The following is a 16,568-nucleotide window of genomic DNA, read 5'->3' on the forward strand; positions in this document are numbered from 1 at the left end:
TGATGCTAGATATGGGTCAATCTTACTCCAATGTCTGGTATCCTTATAAGAAAAGAAAAATGAAGACACACACAGAACAAGGTGTGATGATGAAGGCAATGGTGGAGTGAGATACATCAACAAACCAAGCCAGGCCAGGGACAGCTGGCAGTCCCCAGGAGTTAGAAAGAGCCAAGTCTCACTTCTTGAGGTACAGTGTGGCCCTGCCAGCTGCTCGCTTCAGACTTCAAGAAACTCCAGAACTGTGAGACAGTAATTCCTCAGTGTGCTTAGACTAAGAGACCAATGCGGCATTGCTCATTTTAGCCAGCCTATATTGTATATATGCAGCATATTATCTACACAACTGACTATGGACACAAGTTATTTTCATGTCTTGGTTATTATGAATAATGGGGCATGTTGCTTAGTTTTTACATATTTGTGAGTTTTCTAGTTTTGTCGTTTTACCTGACTCTAGTTTCATGCCATTGTGGTTGAAAAGCTGCTTGATGGGATTTCACTCATAAGTTTATTAAGACTTGCTTTGTGTGCCAACATATAATCTATACTGGAGAATGTTCTGTGTCCGTGTGAGAAGAATGTGTTTTCTGTTGCTGTTGGATGCAATGTTGTAGGTCCGTCTGCTGAATGTCCTTGAAGTCCGATGTTTCCATCTTGATGTTGTGTCTGAATACTCAATCCATTATTGAAAGTGCAGTGCTGAAGTCCTGCTGTATACATATACAGGTGCTTTTATGCGGGGGGGCGGGGGATAAATATTTATACAAGTTCTATCCTTTGGTGGAATTCATTCCTTTATTTTTGGAGTTTTTTTCTTAGCAAAAGCAGCTTATATTTATTTCAAAACACTATAAAAGTTGAGTATATATCTATAAAAGAAAATTGATTTAAAAATAAGTGATGTGTATGTATCCAAATGTGACCAGATCAACACAACAATTCAATGCACAATAAGACTATTATGTAACTCGTGGAACAAAAAGCAAGACACAACTAAATGGTTTCTCAATACAAATGCTACACACATTTACAAACCTACAGCTGTAATGCAACACAAAGAAATCCTAAGTCCATGGGATAGCTACCTTTCTCCTACATTAAAGGAGTGAATGTCTTCTATGTAGTAAAGAGACATATGATGTATAAAAACCTTAGTCACATGTAATGTAATCTAAAATGTGGGACCCAAGTGGAATGTAAGATTAGCTTATGGGAAGATGTACATTTCAGAAAGAACTCAACTTGAAATAAATCTGCTATATTGACACGGTGACCCATAAAAAACCCATCATTGCAAATGTATACACAGAACTGCCCAGAAATATCAGAAATCTTACTGAGAGGTATTATGGTTGAAATAAAAAATAACTTGCTTGATGGGTTTAAAAGAGCACATAGCAATGAAAATCATATAACAATGTGAGTGAAAAAAAACTGCAAGATATAATAGCATGATGTTTGAAAAGTGAATAATCTGGGAAAGATGTATTAGCCTGTACAAGTTGGTTTTGATGAACTATTGGCTGCTTTTGCAGTAAATTACCAAGATTGTCATTGCAACAGTATTTTCCCACACACTTCAAAATCTGGAAGCAATAGTCTTTCTCACATTGTCATTTAGCGTTCTTTTTTTTTTTTTTTCCCCAGCCCTCTAAAAGTAGCAATCGGTTTTTGAATATCAAGTAGCCATTTCGAGGAGTCATAAGATACGGATGTTCAGAAACATAACACAAACTACAATTCAGGCATCTGCACAAACACCACCCACACTTACAGAAAAAGGTGTTTCTTTTCAATGTGTCAGTACGTGAGTTAAAAAACCATACTATTATTGTCTTCCAAAACCAAAATGGGGGCAAACTTTGTTGCCATTCTGCCAAACAGCACATTAACTAAAAATTCTGCACAAACTGACCCGTTTGTTTAATACTGACCTTTGCCGCGTCTTATTATAGTCCTTGCATTCAAGTCTATTTTGTCTGAAGGATAGCTACCCCATTTCTTTGGGTTTCCAATGGCATGCAATATCGTTTTGAATATTTGCACTTTCAGGCTGAGTGTGTTCTGAAAGCAGATGGGAGTCCCATGAAGGCAGCATAGCATTGGGTCTTGGATCTCTTTCCATTCAGCCAATCTCTATCTTTTGATTGGGGAATTTAGTCCCTTTATATTTAAAGGAAGTATTGATCCAGGCATGGAGTTACTGTTGTCATTCTTCTCATGGTTTTCTGGCTACTTTAGAATTCTTGCTCCCTTTCTTCTCCATTTTCTCTTTACCTTTGTGATCTGATGATTTTCAAGAATAGTAAACCTTGATTCTTCTCTCTTTATCTTTTGGGTATCAATTAACAGTTTTGCTTGGTGGTTACCATGAGGACTCAGAAGACATGACAGTCTATTTTAAATTATGTACAGCTTAATTTTGCCTACTGAAATTCTTTCAGGCCTGAGGTGATTCTTCAAACATGTGAATGTAGAATCCTAGCCATCTTAGGAAGGTTTTGCTCTTCTCTTTCTGATATCTGTGAACATTTCTTCCTTTCAATCACATCAGTTGATATTCTGTACTTGTAACTATCGCTAAGATGAACCTGCATCACGTTTTTCCGTGGACTGACCCTCTTTCCCTTAAAGACCATTTAGTACAACTTTTTATTTGTGATATACACTTTTAGTTGAAATAAATGGACAATGGTGTCCTGAACACCTCTTTCATGATAATTACAGCAAGGTTAGAGGCACAGAAATTATCTCCATTTAGATTTTATTCAACTCTTCTTCACCTTCCATGGAAAATTACATATGTATGAGTCCCACCTAAGAAAGAAGGGAACTCATATCATTGATGTAGCAACACTCAGCCGTGTACATTCACATGCCCACTAGGAATAAATGAATTTTCTGAAGTGATTTGAGAATAAGAAGTATATTGATGTTTACTAGTCACAAATCTTAAAAAGGTTAATGTAAAAACATTGAGATTATACCTATGCAAAAATCCATCCCTTTTATCATTTAAAGCATAATAGCGTATACATTATCTAAATGTTTACCTTTGTATTATTCCTTCTAATAAGTATTTTGATGTAATGTCTGAATACACTGACTTATTGCTTTCTGCTGTGAATCCTGTGACACGTGTTGACATTTTATGTTCAGTTACATATGTTTTTAAACGTAATTTTCTTTCAACTTACTTTCCTTTTGGTACTCTCTGATGTTTTCCAAATGGTGTATTTATGAAGAAGGGCTTTCCTCATGCATTAGGTTTGTATGGTTTCAACTCAGCATGCATTTAGGGATATTGAATAAGGATTGAACACCAGATGAAAGCTTTGTCATTCAATTTACATTTTAGAGATTTCCTCTGATAAGGGAATTATGATGTTGAATAAGTTAGGACTTCCACCTAGGGGTGTGCCACATTCATCACATTTGCAATGTTCCTCCTATGTATGAACAATGTGATGGTGAGTAAGGCTTGAGCCAAGTGAAACGTTTCACCACATTCTCTACAATTGTAAGGTGTCTCTCAAGTATGAATTTGGTGGTATGGAATGAGGCTTAAGCACCATTAAAGGGCTTCCCAGATTCTTTTTTTTTGTGTAAAATCATCTCTATAACACATTCTCTGACAAGAAATCAGGGATCAGCATTGGTTAAAGTCTTGCCACCTTGTTTACTTGGGTATCGTTAATCCTCAATGTGGATTCTGTGATGTGGAGTAGCGTTGACCCCTCCTTAAGAGTTCTCTCACTCTTGGGGTGCCTGGGTGGCTCAGTCAGTGAAGCCTCCAACTTCACCTCATGTCATGATATAGCAGTTTATGGGTTGGAGCCCTGCATCAGGCTCTCAGCTGTCTGTGCCGAAACCTTGGAGCCTGGAACCTGCTTTTCCTTCTGTGTGTGTGTCTGCCTCTGCACCCTCCCACTCATTCTGTTGAAGAAAAACTTTTTAAAAAGTGGGGGGAAAATTCCTTCACAGTCTTAAACTCTGTAACATTTGCTCCAAGATGATTTCTGTAATCTTGAATAAAGGATGATTGGTGATTAAAGCCTTTTGCACACGGTACATTGGTAAGGTTGGCTCAAGTATGAATTCTGTGATGTTGATGAAGTTCTGAGCATTTGGTAAAGCCCTTGCCACATATCTGACATTGGTAAGGTTTCTCTCCAGTATGAATTCTGTGATGGACTTTAAGTTTTGACTTAATCCTAAAGGCTTTTCCACATTGTTGACATTGGAAAGGTTTCTCTCCAGTATGAATTCTGTGATGGTAATTAAGGTTTGACTTCAACCTAAAGGCCTTGCCACATTCTTGACATTTGTGAGGTTTCTCTCCACTATGAATTCTCTGATGCTGACTAAGGGATGCTTGCTGGCTAAAGACCTTGCCACATACTTGACATTTGTAAGGTTTCTCTCCAGTATGAATTACATGATGCTGAGTAAGTGTTCTTCGCTGGCTAAAGACCTTTCCACATTCTTGACATTTGTAAGGTTTCTCTCCCGTATGCATTCTGTGATGCCGAGTAAGGGATGATAGCCGCATAAATGCTCTACCACATTCTTGACATTGGTAAGGTTTCTCTCCAGTATGGATTCTGTGATGCTGAGTAAGCCTTGAAGGTAAATTAAAGGTTTTGCTGCATTTGTTACATTGGTAAGGTTTCCGTCCGGTATGAATTATGCGATGTAGAAAAAGGGTTGAGTATCTGCTAAAGGCCTTACCACATTCTTTGCATTTGTAAGGTTTCTCTCCAGTATGAATTATGTGATGTTGAGTAAGCTGTGAGTACACTTTATAGGCCTTGCCACATTCTTTACATTTGTGGGGTTTCTCTCCAGTATGAATTCTGTGATGTTCAGTAAGTTGTGAGGAACAGTTAAAGGCTTTTCCACATTCTTGACATTGGTAAGGTTTCTCCCCAGTATGGATTCTGTGATGCTGAGTAAGGGATGATGGGTGGCTAAAGGTCTTGCCACATTCTTGACAGTTGTAAGGTCTCTCTCCAGTATGAATTCTGTGATGTCGACTAAGGGATGATTGCTGGGGAAAGGCCTTGCCACATTCTTGACATTTGTAAGGTTTCTCTCCAGTATGTATTCTGTGATGCTGAGGAAGGGATGATTGGTGGCTGAAGGCCTTGCCACATTCTTGACATTTGTAAGGTTTCTCTCCAGTATGTCTTCTGTGATGCTGAGGAAGGGATGATCGGTGGCTAAAGGCCTTGCCACATTCTTGACATTTGTAAGGTTTCTCTCCAGTATGTATTCTGTGATGCTGAGAAAGGGATGATTGGTGGCTAAAGGCCTTGCCACATTCTTGACATTTGTAAGGTTTCTCTCCAGTATGTATTCTGTGATGCTTAGTAAGGGATGATTGCTGCTTAAAGGCCTTTCCACATTCTTGACATTTGTAAGGTTTCTCTCCAGTATGCATTCTGTGATGTTTAATAAGGTATGAGTGACATTTAAAGGCCTTGCCACATTCTTGACATTCATAAGGTTTCTCTCCAGTGTGGATTCTTTGATGCTGAGTAAGCAATGATTGCTGGCTAAAGGCCTTGCCACATTGCTGACATTTGTAAGGTTTCTGTGCAGTACGGATTCGCCTGTCTGAATGGAGTGATGACCCATCCTTAAAGGTTTGACCACCTTCTTCACAGTTGTCAATTTTCTTTGCAGTATGCATTTGCTGATGTTGAGATAGTTTCGAGTGCCTGTCAAAGGTTTTGCCACATTCCTTGCCAATGTACCTTTTCTCTCCAGTACCACTTGTCTTATACGTATTTAGGCTTAATGATTGATTAAACATGTTCCCAGATTCATTATATGTGTATGGGTTTCCACCGCCATGAATCCTCTGATGATCAGCAATACTGGAGGACTGCTTCAGAGCTTTCCCACATTCATCATATTTAGAAGTAATTTCTCCCCTCTGTGTACTCTTACTATTGGTATATTTGGAGTTTGGATAAAACACTTCCTCATCTTTATTAGATTCAAAATGGTTTTCTTGCAGAGTCCTCAGACGTTTGCTAACATGAGAGCCCTGGTTAGACTGTGCCTCAGATTCACTGTATTGAGCCAGCGTAGCTCCATTGAAAATGCTCTGGTAATGTTGCGGGGTCACCTCCTCTGTGAAGCACCTCCCAAACTGAGACGTCCTAGGCCTTTTATCTTCATTTTTGAATCTCTGAGTTTTAGAAATATTTGACTGAAAGGTCAATCCAATCCCACTTTCACAATGGTTCACAGCATTGTTTTCAGTGTGGATGAGGTAATTTTCCAAATGTTCCAAATTTTCTTTGCACAAATATGTATGTTTGCATGTTTGATTGGAACTTCTGCTTACAGATGCACACTGCTTTGCACAAATAGTGGATGTAAAAAGGGCGGTTTTCCAAGATGTTTTATGTCCTTCATCACTTGGGGCCATGAGGTTCTTATTATGGGCAGTCATCTCAATTGGACTACGTCCTTCATGAAACTTCTGATGTGCTTCATTCTTTCTACCACTGTCCCAGTTTATCATTAAGTGTAAATTCTCAAGGGCATGATGTTTCCATGTACCCAGTGACACATTTTGTAAAGAGGCTTCTATGCATGGCTTTGGCAGGAAGCTCTGGGTGCCATGTGAAGATATAGCTGAAAGATAGCAAATAACAAAAAAAGGAACATCATTCCAATTACTACTTTCACATGAAGGTACTGACAACTTCTAATATACAACCTTCAAATCAGTCTGAGAATGTCAGGAAGATGGTTGAGAAGGATTCATCGGGACTTCATTCTTCCTTGACACAGAAGATTACACACAATGTGAAAACGTAGCCTAATAGATCATTCTGTACTTGTTTAATGGTGTAGCACAAATCATATTCCTGTGTCACAAAGAATCAGGAAATTACCCTATGAGCCAAAATTTAGAAGGAAGCACATTTAATTTAAAAGTCAAACAGAAATTATGAAAATACGATATAGCAAAAGTAGGAATAAAACAACAGGACGAGTTTGTTTTCAGAAGTAACCCAAAAATTGGACAGACCTATAACACCATCAAGTAAGGAAGAAAAATTGAAGTTCACCTAAAATCGGAAGTGAAGAACTAAAACAAGACACAGTACATGTGATATCATAGAAATAAAAGTAATCATAATTGGGAAAAAGGATAATTACATGCTAACAAATAGGTATCCAAAAAAAAAAAAAAGTACCTATTTCAAATAAGGTATAACCTACCTGACATCATCATGGAGAAAAAAATGTAATGAAAGAGGAACCTGGGTGGCTTAGTCGGTTAGGCATCCAACTCTTGATTTTGGCTCAGGTCATGATCTTAGGGTCATGTGATGGACACCCGTATCAGGCTCTACCCTAAGCACGAAGTCTGTTTAAGATTCTCTCTATCTCTCCCTCTGCTTTCTCTCCCACTCACTGACTCTCACACTCAAAAAAAAAAAAAAAAAAAAAAGAAAGAAAGAAAAGAAAAGAAAAAAGTCAACAGATCTACAACTACTAAGTACTTTAACACTGTAATAAATAAAATCCCAATGGGACACCTGGGTGGCTCAATTGGGTAAGCATCAGACTTCAGCTCAGGCCATAATCTCACAGTGCATGAGTTCAAGCCCCTCATCGGGCTCTGTGCTGACAGGTTAGAGCCTTGAGCCTGCTTCGGATTCTGTGTCTCCCTCTCTCTCCTACCCTCCCCTGCTCATGCTCTGTCTCTTTCTGTCTCTCCCTGTCTCAAAAATAAATAAAAACATTAAAAATGGTTTTTTAATTAAAAATAAATTAAAAAAATAAACTCCCAGCAAGGAAAACTCATATGCCACATGAATTCACAGAATAATTCATAAACACACATGACAAAGTACTTGAAATCGCCCCAGACATTTCTAGGGAGTGAAGAGAAGGGAGATTATGAAAACCCTTGACCATACCAGCCTTAACAGGTTATCAAAGCTGAAGGAAGATGCTACAAGTATAGAAGACTATGAATTACCATCTGTGGGGAATATTCATGCAACGTCCACCATAAAACTAAGCAAATAGGGGAGCCTGGGAGGCTAAGTTGGTGAAGCACCTGACCCTTGACTTCAGCTCAGGTCATGACCTCACTCGTGAGATCAGGCCCCATGTCCAGCTCATTACAAACTGAAAAACCTGCTTGGGATCCTCTTTCCTCCTCACTCTCTGCCCCTCCCATTGTCCTCTTCCTTCCTCTCCCTCTCAAAACAAATAAACAAATGAAAAACAAACTGAATCAAAAGCACATTTTACCATTTTACGACATAATCAACTGGGAATTCTTCCTGAAATTCAAGAGTGTTTCACCATATGGAAAACTATCGAGTTGGGACTGCACATTACAGACTAAAGATCACAAAGAGAGGATTATCTTAATTGATACGGGACAGGAATGAGCATATTGGACACCATTTCATGATTAAAGATACTCAATAAGGAAGAATCCAAGGAAACTACTTCATCCTAATAAAGATCATGTATGTGTGAAAAGCTGAAATCCAACAGAATCGATGAGAAGGCCAAAAGCTCCTCCTATAGGATCACAAATAAGATATTGAAGCAACTTTCCCATGTCCATTCCACACAGTACTGGCACTATTCAGAACAATTAGGAAAAAAATACATAAAAAGAAACCAAATTGGGGGCGGTAGGTTGGATCACTTAATTGTCTGACTCTTGGTTTTCAACCTGGCACTATGTGAGTTTGAGCCCCGCATCAGGCTCCATGCTGACAGCACAGAGACTGTTGGGTTTCTCTCTGTCTCTCTCTCTCTCCCTTTCTCTCTGCTTCTCCCGACTCTGACTCTCTCAAAATAAATAAACTTAAAACAATTCTAAAATGGAAACAACTTGGAAGAGAAAAAGCAAAATTATCGCTGTTAGAGGATGACATTATCTATACAAAATCCAAGGAAACTTTTTTTTTTGGTAATCATTATTATTCATTTTTTCCTAATTTTTCTACTAGACCCTCCACTTTCAATTTTTTATGCTATAAATGATTGAGTTAATTATTGTATTTCACCTTTTTCTTTTATTACACCTCAATCAACAAAAGAATGAAGAAATTTAGCTAAAATTCTGTAAAAGGAAATGCTAAAGAAAAATAAGAAAGAGGTAAAATGAAGACCCAAATAAACATAACATTGAAAGTAATTCCGTTTCTCCAATACAACAAACAAACTTGACAATACTTTAAATATATTTACAGTGAAAAAAAAAAACCCACCAACGAAAAAGAAAAATGGTAAAGAAAACGAGGCAACAGTTACACACAGAAACATATAGTGTGATAAACGATTCCTAAAGCAAACATACACTAACATATTAGACAATTTGGAAAAGACCAAGACCACATGCCTTCACTGGTCAATGGACCAAACTTTTAAACAAGTAATTCCTTGGATGCCCCGGTGGCTCAGTTGGTTTAGCATCCAACTGTTGGTTTTGGTTCAGGTCATGATCTCACTTTGTGAGTTCCAGCCCCACACTGGGCTCTGCTCTGATAGTGGGTATCCTTCTTGGGATTCTCTCTATCTCTATCTCTCCTTACCTCTTCCTTCTTATCTCTCCTCTCAAAATAAATAGTTATTAAAAAGGTAATGGAGAACATTATATATTTTTAAAAAAGCAATTGCTGATAAAATTCATCAAAATTCTACAAATAATAGAATACAGGGAACCCATTGAAAATCATTCTAGGTGGCAGGCATTACCCTGGTACCCAAGAGGACATAACCACAATACAAAAACGAAAAAAAGGCTAGCTTGTCGAATATAAATATTGCTACACTGGCCTTCTTTTGACATCCATTTGCATGATAACGTTTCTCTAGCCCCTCACTTTCAACTGGCAGACAACTTCAGGTCTAAATTGAGTCTTTTGTAGGCAACAGGTTAACCGGTTTGGGTTTTTTTTAATCCATTCAGACACCCTATGTGTTTTGATTGCAGTGCATAGTACATTTCCCTTCAAAGGAATTATTATTTTTTTTTTTTAATTTTTTTTTTTCAACGTTTATTTATTTTTGGGACAGAGAGAGACAGAGCATGAACGGGGGAGGGGCAGAGAGAGGGAGACACAGAATCTGAAACAGGCTCCAGGCTCTGAGCCATCAGCCCAGAGCCTGACGCGGAGCTCGAACTCACGGACCGTGAGATCGTGACCTGGCTGAAGTCGGACGCTTAACCGACTGCGCCACCCAGGCGCCCCAGGAATTATTGACTAGATACTTATTTGCTGCCATTTTATTATTACTTTTGGCGTTGTTTCTGGAGATTGTTTTCTGATACTTTCTTGTCTTTCTCACTTTTGGTCTCTCCTCTGAAGTCAAAGACTATCCTTAAACATTTCTTGGAGGGCTGTTCCAGTGGTCACAAACTCCTTTAGTTTCTGTTTGACTGGAAATCTCTCTCTCTCCTCTAGTCTGAATGATAGTCTTCCTGGATAGACTGTTCTTGGCTGCCTATTTTTCCCCTTTCAGCATTTTGAATCTGTCATGTCCCTCCCTCAGGGTTACCAAGTTTCTGTTGAGAAATCTTGAGCTGGCCTTATGCTTTTCAGGATGGGTGAAATACTTCCTCTGTGTTGCTGCTTTTAAGATTTTGTCATTATCACCATAGTTTGCTAATTGGATTCCAAGATGTCTTGGTGTTGGCCTCCTTTTGGTGATTTCGATGCAGTTCTGTGCCTCCTGAATCTGCAAGTCTGTTTCCTTCAACTGATTAGGGATGCTTTTTTCTATTATTCCCTGAAGTAACTTTTCTGACCCCCTTGCTCATCTTCTTCTGTGACCCCTGTAATATAAATCTTATCACTTTTGAGGGAGTCCCTGATTTCCTAAGGCTATTTCATGTTGCATAGTTCTACTCTGTCTCTCTGTCTCTCTCTTCCTTAAGTTTCACTATTTTCCATTATTTTGTCTTTAAGGCACCAATTTGCTGCTCTCATTCTTCCAACATGCTGTTCATTGAATCAAGTGCATTTCTTATCTTTTATTGCATTTTACATCACTCTTCCTTTGCTAAGCCTCTTATCTCTGTAGTAAGAGCCTCACTGCTGTCTTCTTTTCACAAGCTCAGTGAGAATCCTTATGACAGTTGCCTTCAATTTTCCATTTGGAATGTTACTGATACTGTGTTTCACTGAAATCTCTGGCCACGGCCATATCTTGTTGTTTCATTTTGGAAAAATTCTTCCATCTTGGTATTTTGTCTACATCTCCACCACCCTCTGTATGTTAAAATAGCCACTTATGTCTCCTGCTCTATCTTTGACGCCAGTGGTCTGCAGAAGCTCTCCTGCCAGTGTTTGGACCCTGTCCTCAATGGGGCGAGTTTTGACTGGTTATGCTGTGGTCTGCTTGTGAGATGAGACCAGACATCAACTCCACCAGAACTGAGGCCATGCAGAACTGTGTGGTCACATGTGGTGTGGGCAGCAGATTATGCAGGTCCCCTGAGGTAGGGGCCAACCTTGCTGGGATTGAGTCAGGCTTGACTGAGAAGGGCAGTTCCACCAGAGCATAGGGGCTTGGGGCTTGTTGTAAGCAAGGGAGGCAGCCAGTGTCCCCGCTGAGCCCTTTCTCTCAGAGTGCTCTGTGTTCATGCTGAGGAACATGGGAAGGAAATGGAACCAGTCAGCTCCTTTGTTCCCCATCATGCACCTCATTGAAGGGCCCCTAGAATATCAAATAATCTCACTCATCTGTGCCCCAAATGCTCTTCACATTGCTGTTTCCATGCTCTACCCCCAGGTTGTGAACCTACCTTCTGTCCAGGACAGTGCAGTACCCTCCTGGACTTTCCAAGCTAATTCCGCCGACTTCCAAACTCAAGGCTTGAAGCCACACTATTTGTAAGAAAGCACAAAATGCAGGCCTTCTCCTTTTCCAAGACAATGACATTAGGGAAATGTTCTCCTTGTGCATTCTTTCTTGGGCTCCACTCTCTCTCTTCCTTCTCCACAACCACAGTTCCCTGCTTTCAGCAGCACTATAATCTGTTGCTCCCCCAGCCAAATCTCTATACTTCCTACAATCTTCGATGTGCCTCTTCTCTCATCAGCTGGGTAATTCCTCTGTCAGTCTTAAGGTTGCTTTTTGGGATACGTAGGACGGTTTGGTGGTTAGCTAGATGTGTTTGTGGGATGTGATGAGGGTAGGGTACTCCTAGTCTGTCACGATACTATCTTCTTCTCTGAAGAATCCCTATTTTTTTTTAATTTTAAATTATTATCTTTTGAGACAGAGTGTGTGTACAAGTAGGTTAGGGGCACAGGGAGGCAGAGACTCTCAAGCAAGCTGCATGTTAGGTGTGGAGCCTGAGGCAGGTCTTCATCCCATGACCCTGGGATCATGACCTGAGCCAAAAACAACAGTCAGACATTCCACCAACTGAGCCACCCAAGTGCCCCTAAAGAATCCTCATTTCAAAAAACCTGCTAAAACTCAAGCAAATTTTACAAAATTGGAGATCACAAACCCAACAAATAAGAATTCATGGTGTATACACAACAAAAAACAATCCCCCCCCCCAAATATAATTATAGTTACAGTAGCATCACAAAGAATAAACTACTTAAGACTTGACATAATGCTAGAGGTCAAAACTGGTGCAGAGAAAACTATAAAATATTCTGAAGGAATTGAAAGAAGAAGTAAGTGAAAACACATCCATGTTCTTACATTGGAATACTTCAAATTATCCAACTGTCGCTATATTCAAAGTGATCTACTGATTTCATGTGACCTCCATCAAATTCCCAATGACATTTTTGGCAGAAAGATCACAATCAAATGGAACATTCACATGGATGGAATAATATATACCCACAATAATCTTGAAACATAAAGAGTATTCTGGTGGCACCAAACTTCCTAATTTACAACATACCACAAAATCAGTTGTCAAAATGTACTACAGAAGAAAACAGACACAGAATAATAAAAAAATGATGGTGAGCTACGCGTGCACTTCAATGTCAATGTGACACTGTCAGTGTGATGTATGAAAACGAACAGAGCATCTTCTTAAAACTCACATTCTGATTTCCAATTTTATGTGGGGTCTGAGTTTCTACATTTCTCACAAACCTGAAACTCATGCCAACATCTTCACTTCAAGAGCCACACTTCTATATTCCAAGAAAAAAAAAAGCACAGAAGAAATCATGGAGGACTTTGAACTTGAAGAATGAGGAAATTACTAAGCCTCATATCATGAACAGAAGCAACCATTCTCCTTAAACACTTACTACACAGTACAGACCATTCTAACAGTTTTGCATGAATTCACCCATCTATCCCAGTAATCTATGAGAACAATAGTGTTGTTTTTCATCTTTCAAAAGAATATCTGGCAAAATTGCAATAATACTATAATATGTGTCTTTATCCAGATTATCCGACTTTAAATTCATCTAAGAGGAACACACCAACCATTATACAGAGACAATCCTAAAAGTAAGTTTACCGAAAGTTTCAACGTGGTGATGGTGATGCAAATATATTAAAACCATGAAACTGAGTAACATAAAGAGAAAAGTGAAGATTCCACATAAAATACAAAAATTACCAATTGAATACAAAAGAATAAAAGTGATAGAATGAAAAATGTTTACTCTCCCTGAAACTAAGAAATGTTTTCAGTGACATACAGATTATACATCTATTTGTGGAGAAAGGTTTTTGTGACTTGCAAATACACCACAAACACACAAACTCAGAAATACAGAGGAGGACAGAAGGAGGGGAAGATGGCAGTGTAGGAGATGCTGGGCTCACCACGTTCTGCTGATCACTTAGATTCCACCCACATCTGCCTAAATAACCCAGAAAACTGCCAGAAGACTAGCAGAATGGACTCTCTGGAGCCAAGCGTAGACAGGAGGCCCACAGAAGAGGGTAGGAAGGGCGGAGAGGCGGTGCGCACTACATGGACTGGTGGGAGGGAGCCAGGGCAGTGGAGGGGTAGCCTGCCCTGCAACGCAGAGCCCCCAGTCTGACTTGCAAATGTAGAGGGGCTGTACTGAGTGTTTTCTGACAGCCAAGCGGGACATAACATCTGGAATGTCATAAGTCAACAGTTCTTCTCGGAGAGCAGAAGGGCTAGAAATAATGGGAGGAATAGTCGTTGAACCCTGGGGGACAGAGCTCAGCTCACCAGGGAACAAAGGTGCTGGCCAGCACCAACTCCCTCACCCATCCACCTGCCAAAATTTCAAGGGAACCAGTTCCCATCACAGAACTTGCTTGAACTGCATGAACACCCACACTGTGCTTCTGTGGAACCATCCCTCCAAAGGGTCTGCCTCCCTCCCAGTGCTGCAGGGCCCCTCCCGCAGCGGACCTTGGAGCACCAGAGGCAAAGTGAGCTGAACCTGCCCCTCTCGCCCCTGTGCACCGTGCGGATCCACCCCGGTTAATACGCCAGATCCCACAGAGGAAGCACCACAAGCCTGGCAGTGTGGAAGTAGTCCAGACAGGGGCCACACCACTACACAGTGAGTCCTGCCCCTGGGAGAGGGGAAGATAAGGTACACAGCAGTCTGACTGTGGCCCCGCGGTGGGCTGGGGGCAGACATCGGGTCTGACTGCGACCCCGCCCACCAACACAAGTTACCCCAGAAAGCACAGGGGAAGAGCCCTGCAGTTCTGTGCCACTCCAGGGAATATCCAAAATGACAAAACGGAAGAATTCTCCTCAAAAGAAATGCCAGGATGTAGTGTCAGCTAACAAACTGATCAAAAACGAATAAGCAATATAACAGAAAATGAATTTAAAATAATAGGCGTGCCTGCATGGCCCAGTCGGTTAAGCATCCAACTTTCACTCAGGGCATGATCTCGGGGTCCGTGAGTTCGAGTCCCGCGTGGGCTCTGTGCTGACAGCTCAGAGCCTGGAGCCTGTTTCAGATTCTGTGTCTCCCTCTCTCTCTGACCGTCCCCCGTGCATGCTGTCTCTCCCTGTCTCAAAAATTAACTAAATGTTGACAAACAAATAAAATAAAATAAAAGCCATAAAATTAATCATTGGGCTTGAAAAAAGTATAGAGGACAGCAGAGAATCTATTGCTACAGAGATCAAGGGATTAAGAAACAGGAGGAGCTAAAATATGCTATAAATGAGGTGCAAATTAAAATGGAGGCGACCACAGCTCAGATTGAAGAGGCAGAGGAGAGAATAGGTGAATTAGAAGAGAAAATTATGGAAAAAGAGGAAGCTGAGAAAAAGATAAAAAAAAAATCCAGGAGTATGAGGGAGAATTAGAGAACTAAGTGATATGAAGAAACGCAATAATATACGCATAATTGGGATTCCAGAGGAGGAAGAGAGGGAAAAGTGTTGAAGGTGTACTTGAAGAAATCATAGCTGAAAACTTCCCTGATCTGGGGAAGGAAAATGGCATTGAAATCCAAGAGGCACAGAGAACTCCCTTCAGACGTAACTTAAATCGATCCTCTGCATGACATATCATAGTGAAACTGGCAAAGTACAAGGATAAAGAGAGACTTCTGAAAGCAGCTAGGGATAAACATGCTCTAACATATAAAGAGAGACCGATAAGACTCGTGACGGATCTATCTACTGAAACTTGGCAGGCCAGAAAGGAATGGCAGGAAATCTTCAATGTGGTGAACAGAAAAAATATGCAGCTGAGAATCCTCTATGCAGCCATTCTGTCATTTAGAATAGAAGGAAATAAAGTTCTTCCCAAACACTGAAGGAAATCATCACCACTAAACCAGCCCGACAAGAGATCCTAAGGGGGATCCTGTGAAACAAAGTACCAGAGACATCACTACAAGCATGAAACCTACAGACATCACAGTGACTCTAAACCCATATCTTTTTATAAGGACCCTGAATGTAAATGAACTAAATGCTCCAACCAAAAGACATAGGGTATCAGAATGGAAAACAAAACAAAACAAAACAAGACCCATCTATTTGCTATCTACAAGAGACTCATTGTAGACCTGAGGACACCTTCAGACTAAAAGTGAGGAGATGGAGAACTATCTGTCATGCTACTGGAACTCAAAAGAAAGCTGGAGTAGCCATACTTATATCAGACAAACTAGACTTTAAATTAAAGACTGTACCCTTCATAAGTATACAAGAATTGAGATCATACCATGCCTACTTCCAGACCACAATGCTATGAAGCTTGAAATCAACCACAGGAAAAAGTCTGGAAAACCTCCAAAAGCATGGAGGTTAAAGAACACCCTACTAAAGAATGAATGGGCCAACCAGACAATTAGAGAAGAAATTAAAAAATATATGGAAACAAATGAAAATGAAAATACAACAATCCAAACGCTGTGGGATACAGCGAAGGCAGTCCTAAGAGGAAAATACATTGCAATCCAGACCTATCGCAAGAAACAAGAAAATTCCCAAATAAAAAATCTAACAGCACACCTAAAGGAAACAGAAGCAGAACAGCAAAGACAACCCAAACCCAGCAGAAGAAGACAAATAATAAAGATCAGAGAGAAATAAACAATATAGAATCTAAAAA

The 16,568-nt window shown here is 40.0% G+C and overlaps 1 protein-coding gene across 1 annotated transcript in view; it reads right to left on the reverse strand.

Annotated features, from left to right (window-relative positions):
* Positions 1-4,090: 4,090 nt before the first annotated feature.
* LOC122208821 (zinc finger protein 708-like) overlaps positions 4,091-16,568 on the reverse strand; it is a 32,863-nt gene continuing 20,385 nt past the window's right edge. Inside the window, exons 6-8 of the mRNA XM_042920279.1 lie at positions 5,957-6,654; positions 4,735-5,797; positions 4,091-4,488 (exon numbers count right to left, since the gene is read on the reverse strand). Coding sequence (XP_042776213.1) covers positions 4,091-4,488; positions 4,735-5,797; positions 5,957-6,654 — 2,159 coding nt within the window. The remainder of the gene's footprint in view (positions 4,489-4,734; positions 5,798-5,956; positions 6,655-16,568) is intronic.

Source organism: Panthera leo, chromosome E2 (genome assembly GCF_018350215.1).
Source record: "Panthera leo isolate Ple1 chromosome E2, P.leo_Ple1_pat1.1, whole genome shotgun sequence".
Taxonomy (NCBI): domain Eukaryota; kingdom Metazoa; phylum Chordata; class Mammalia; order Carnivora; family Felidae; genus Panthera; species Panthera leo.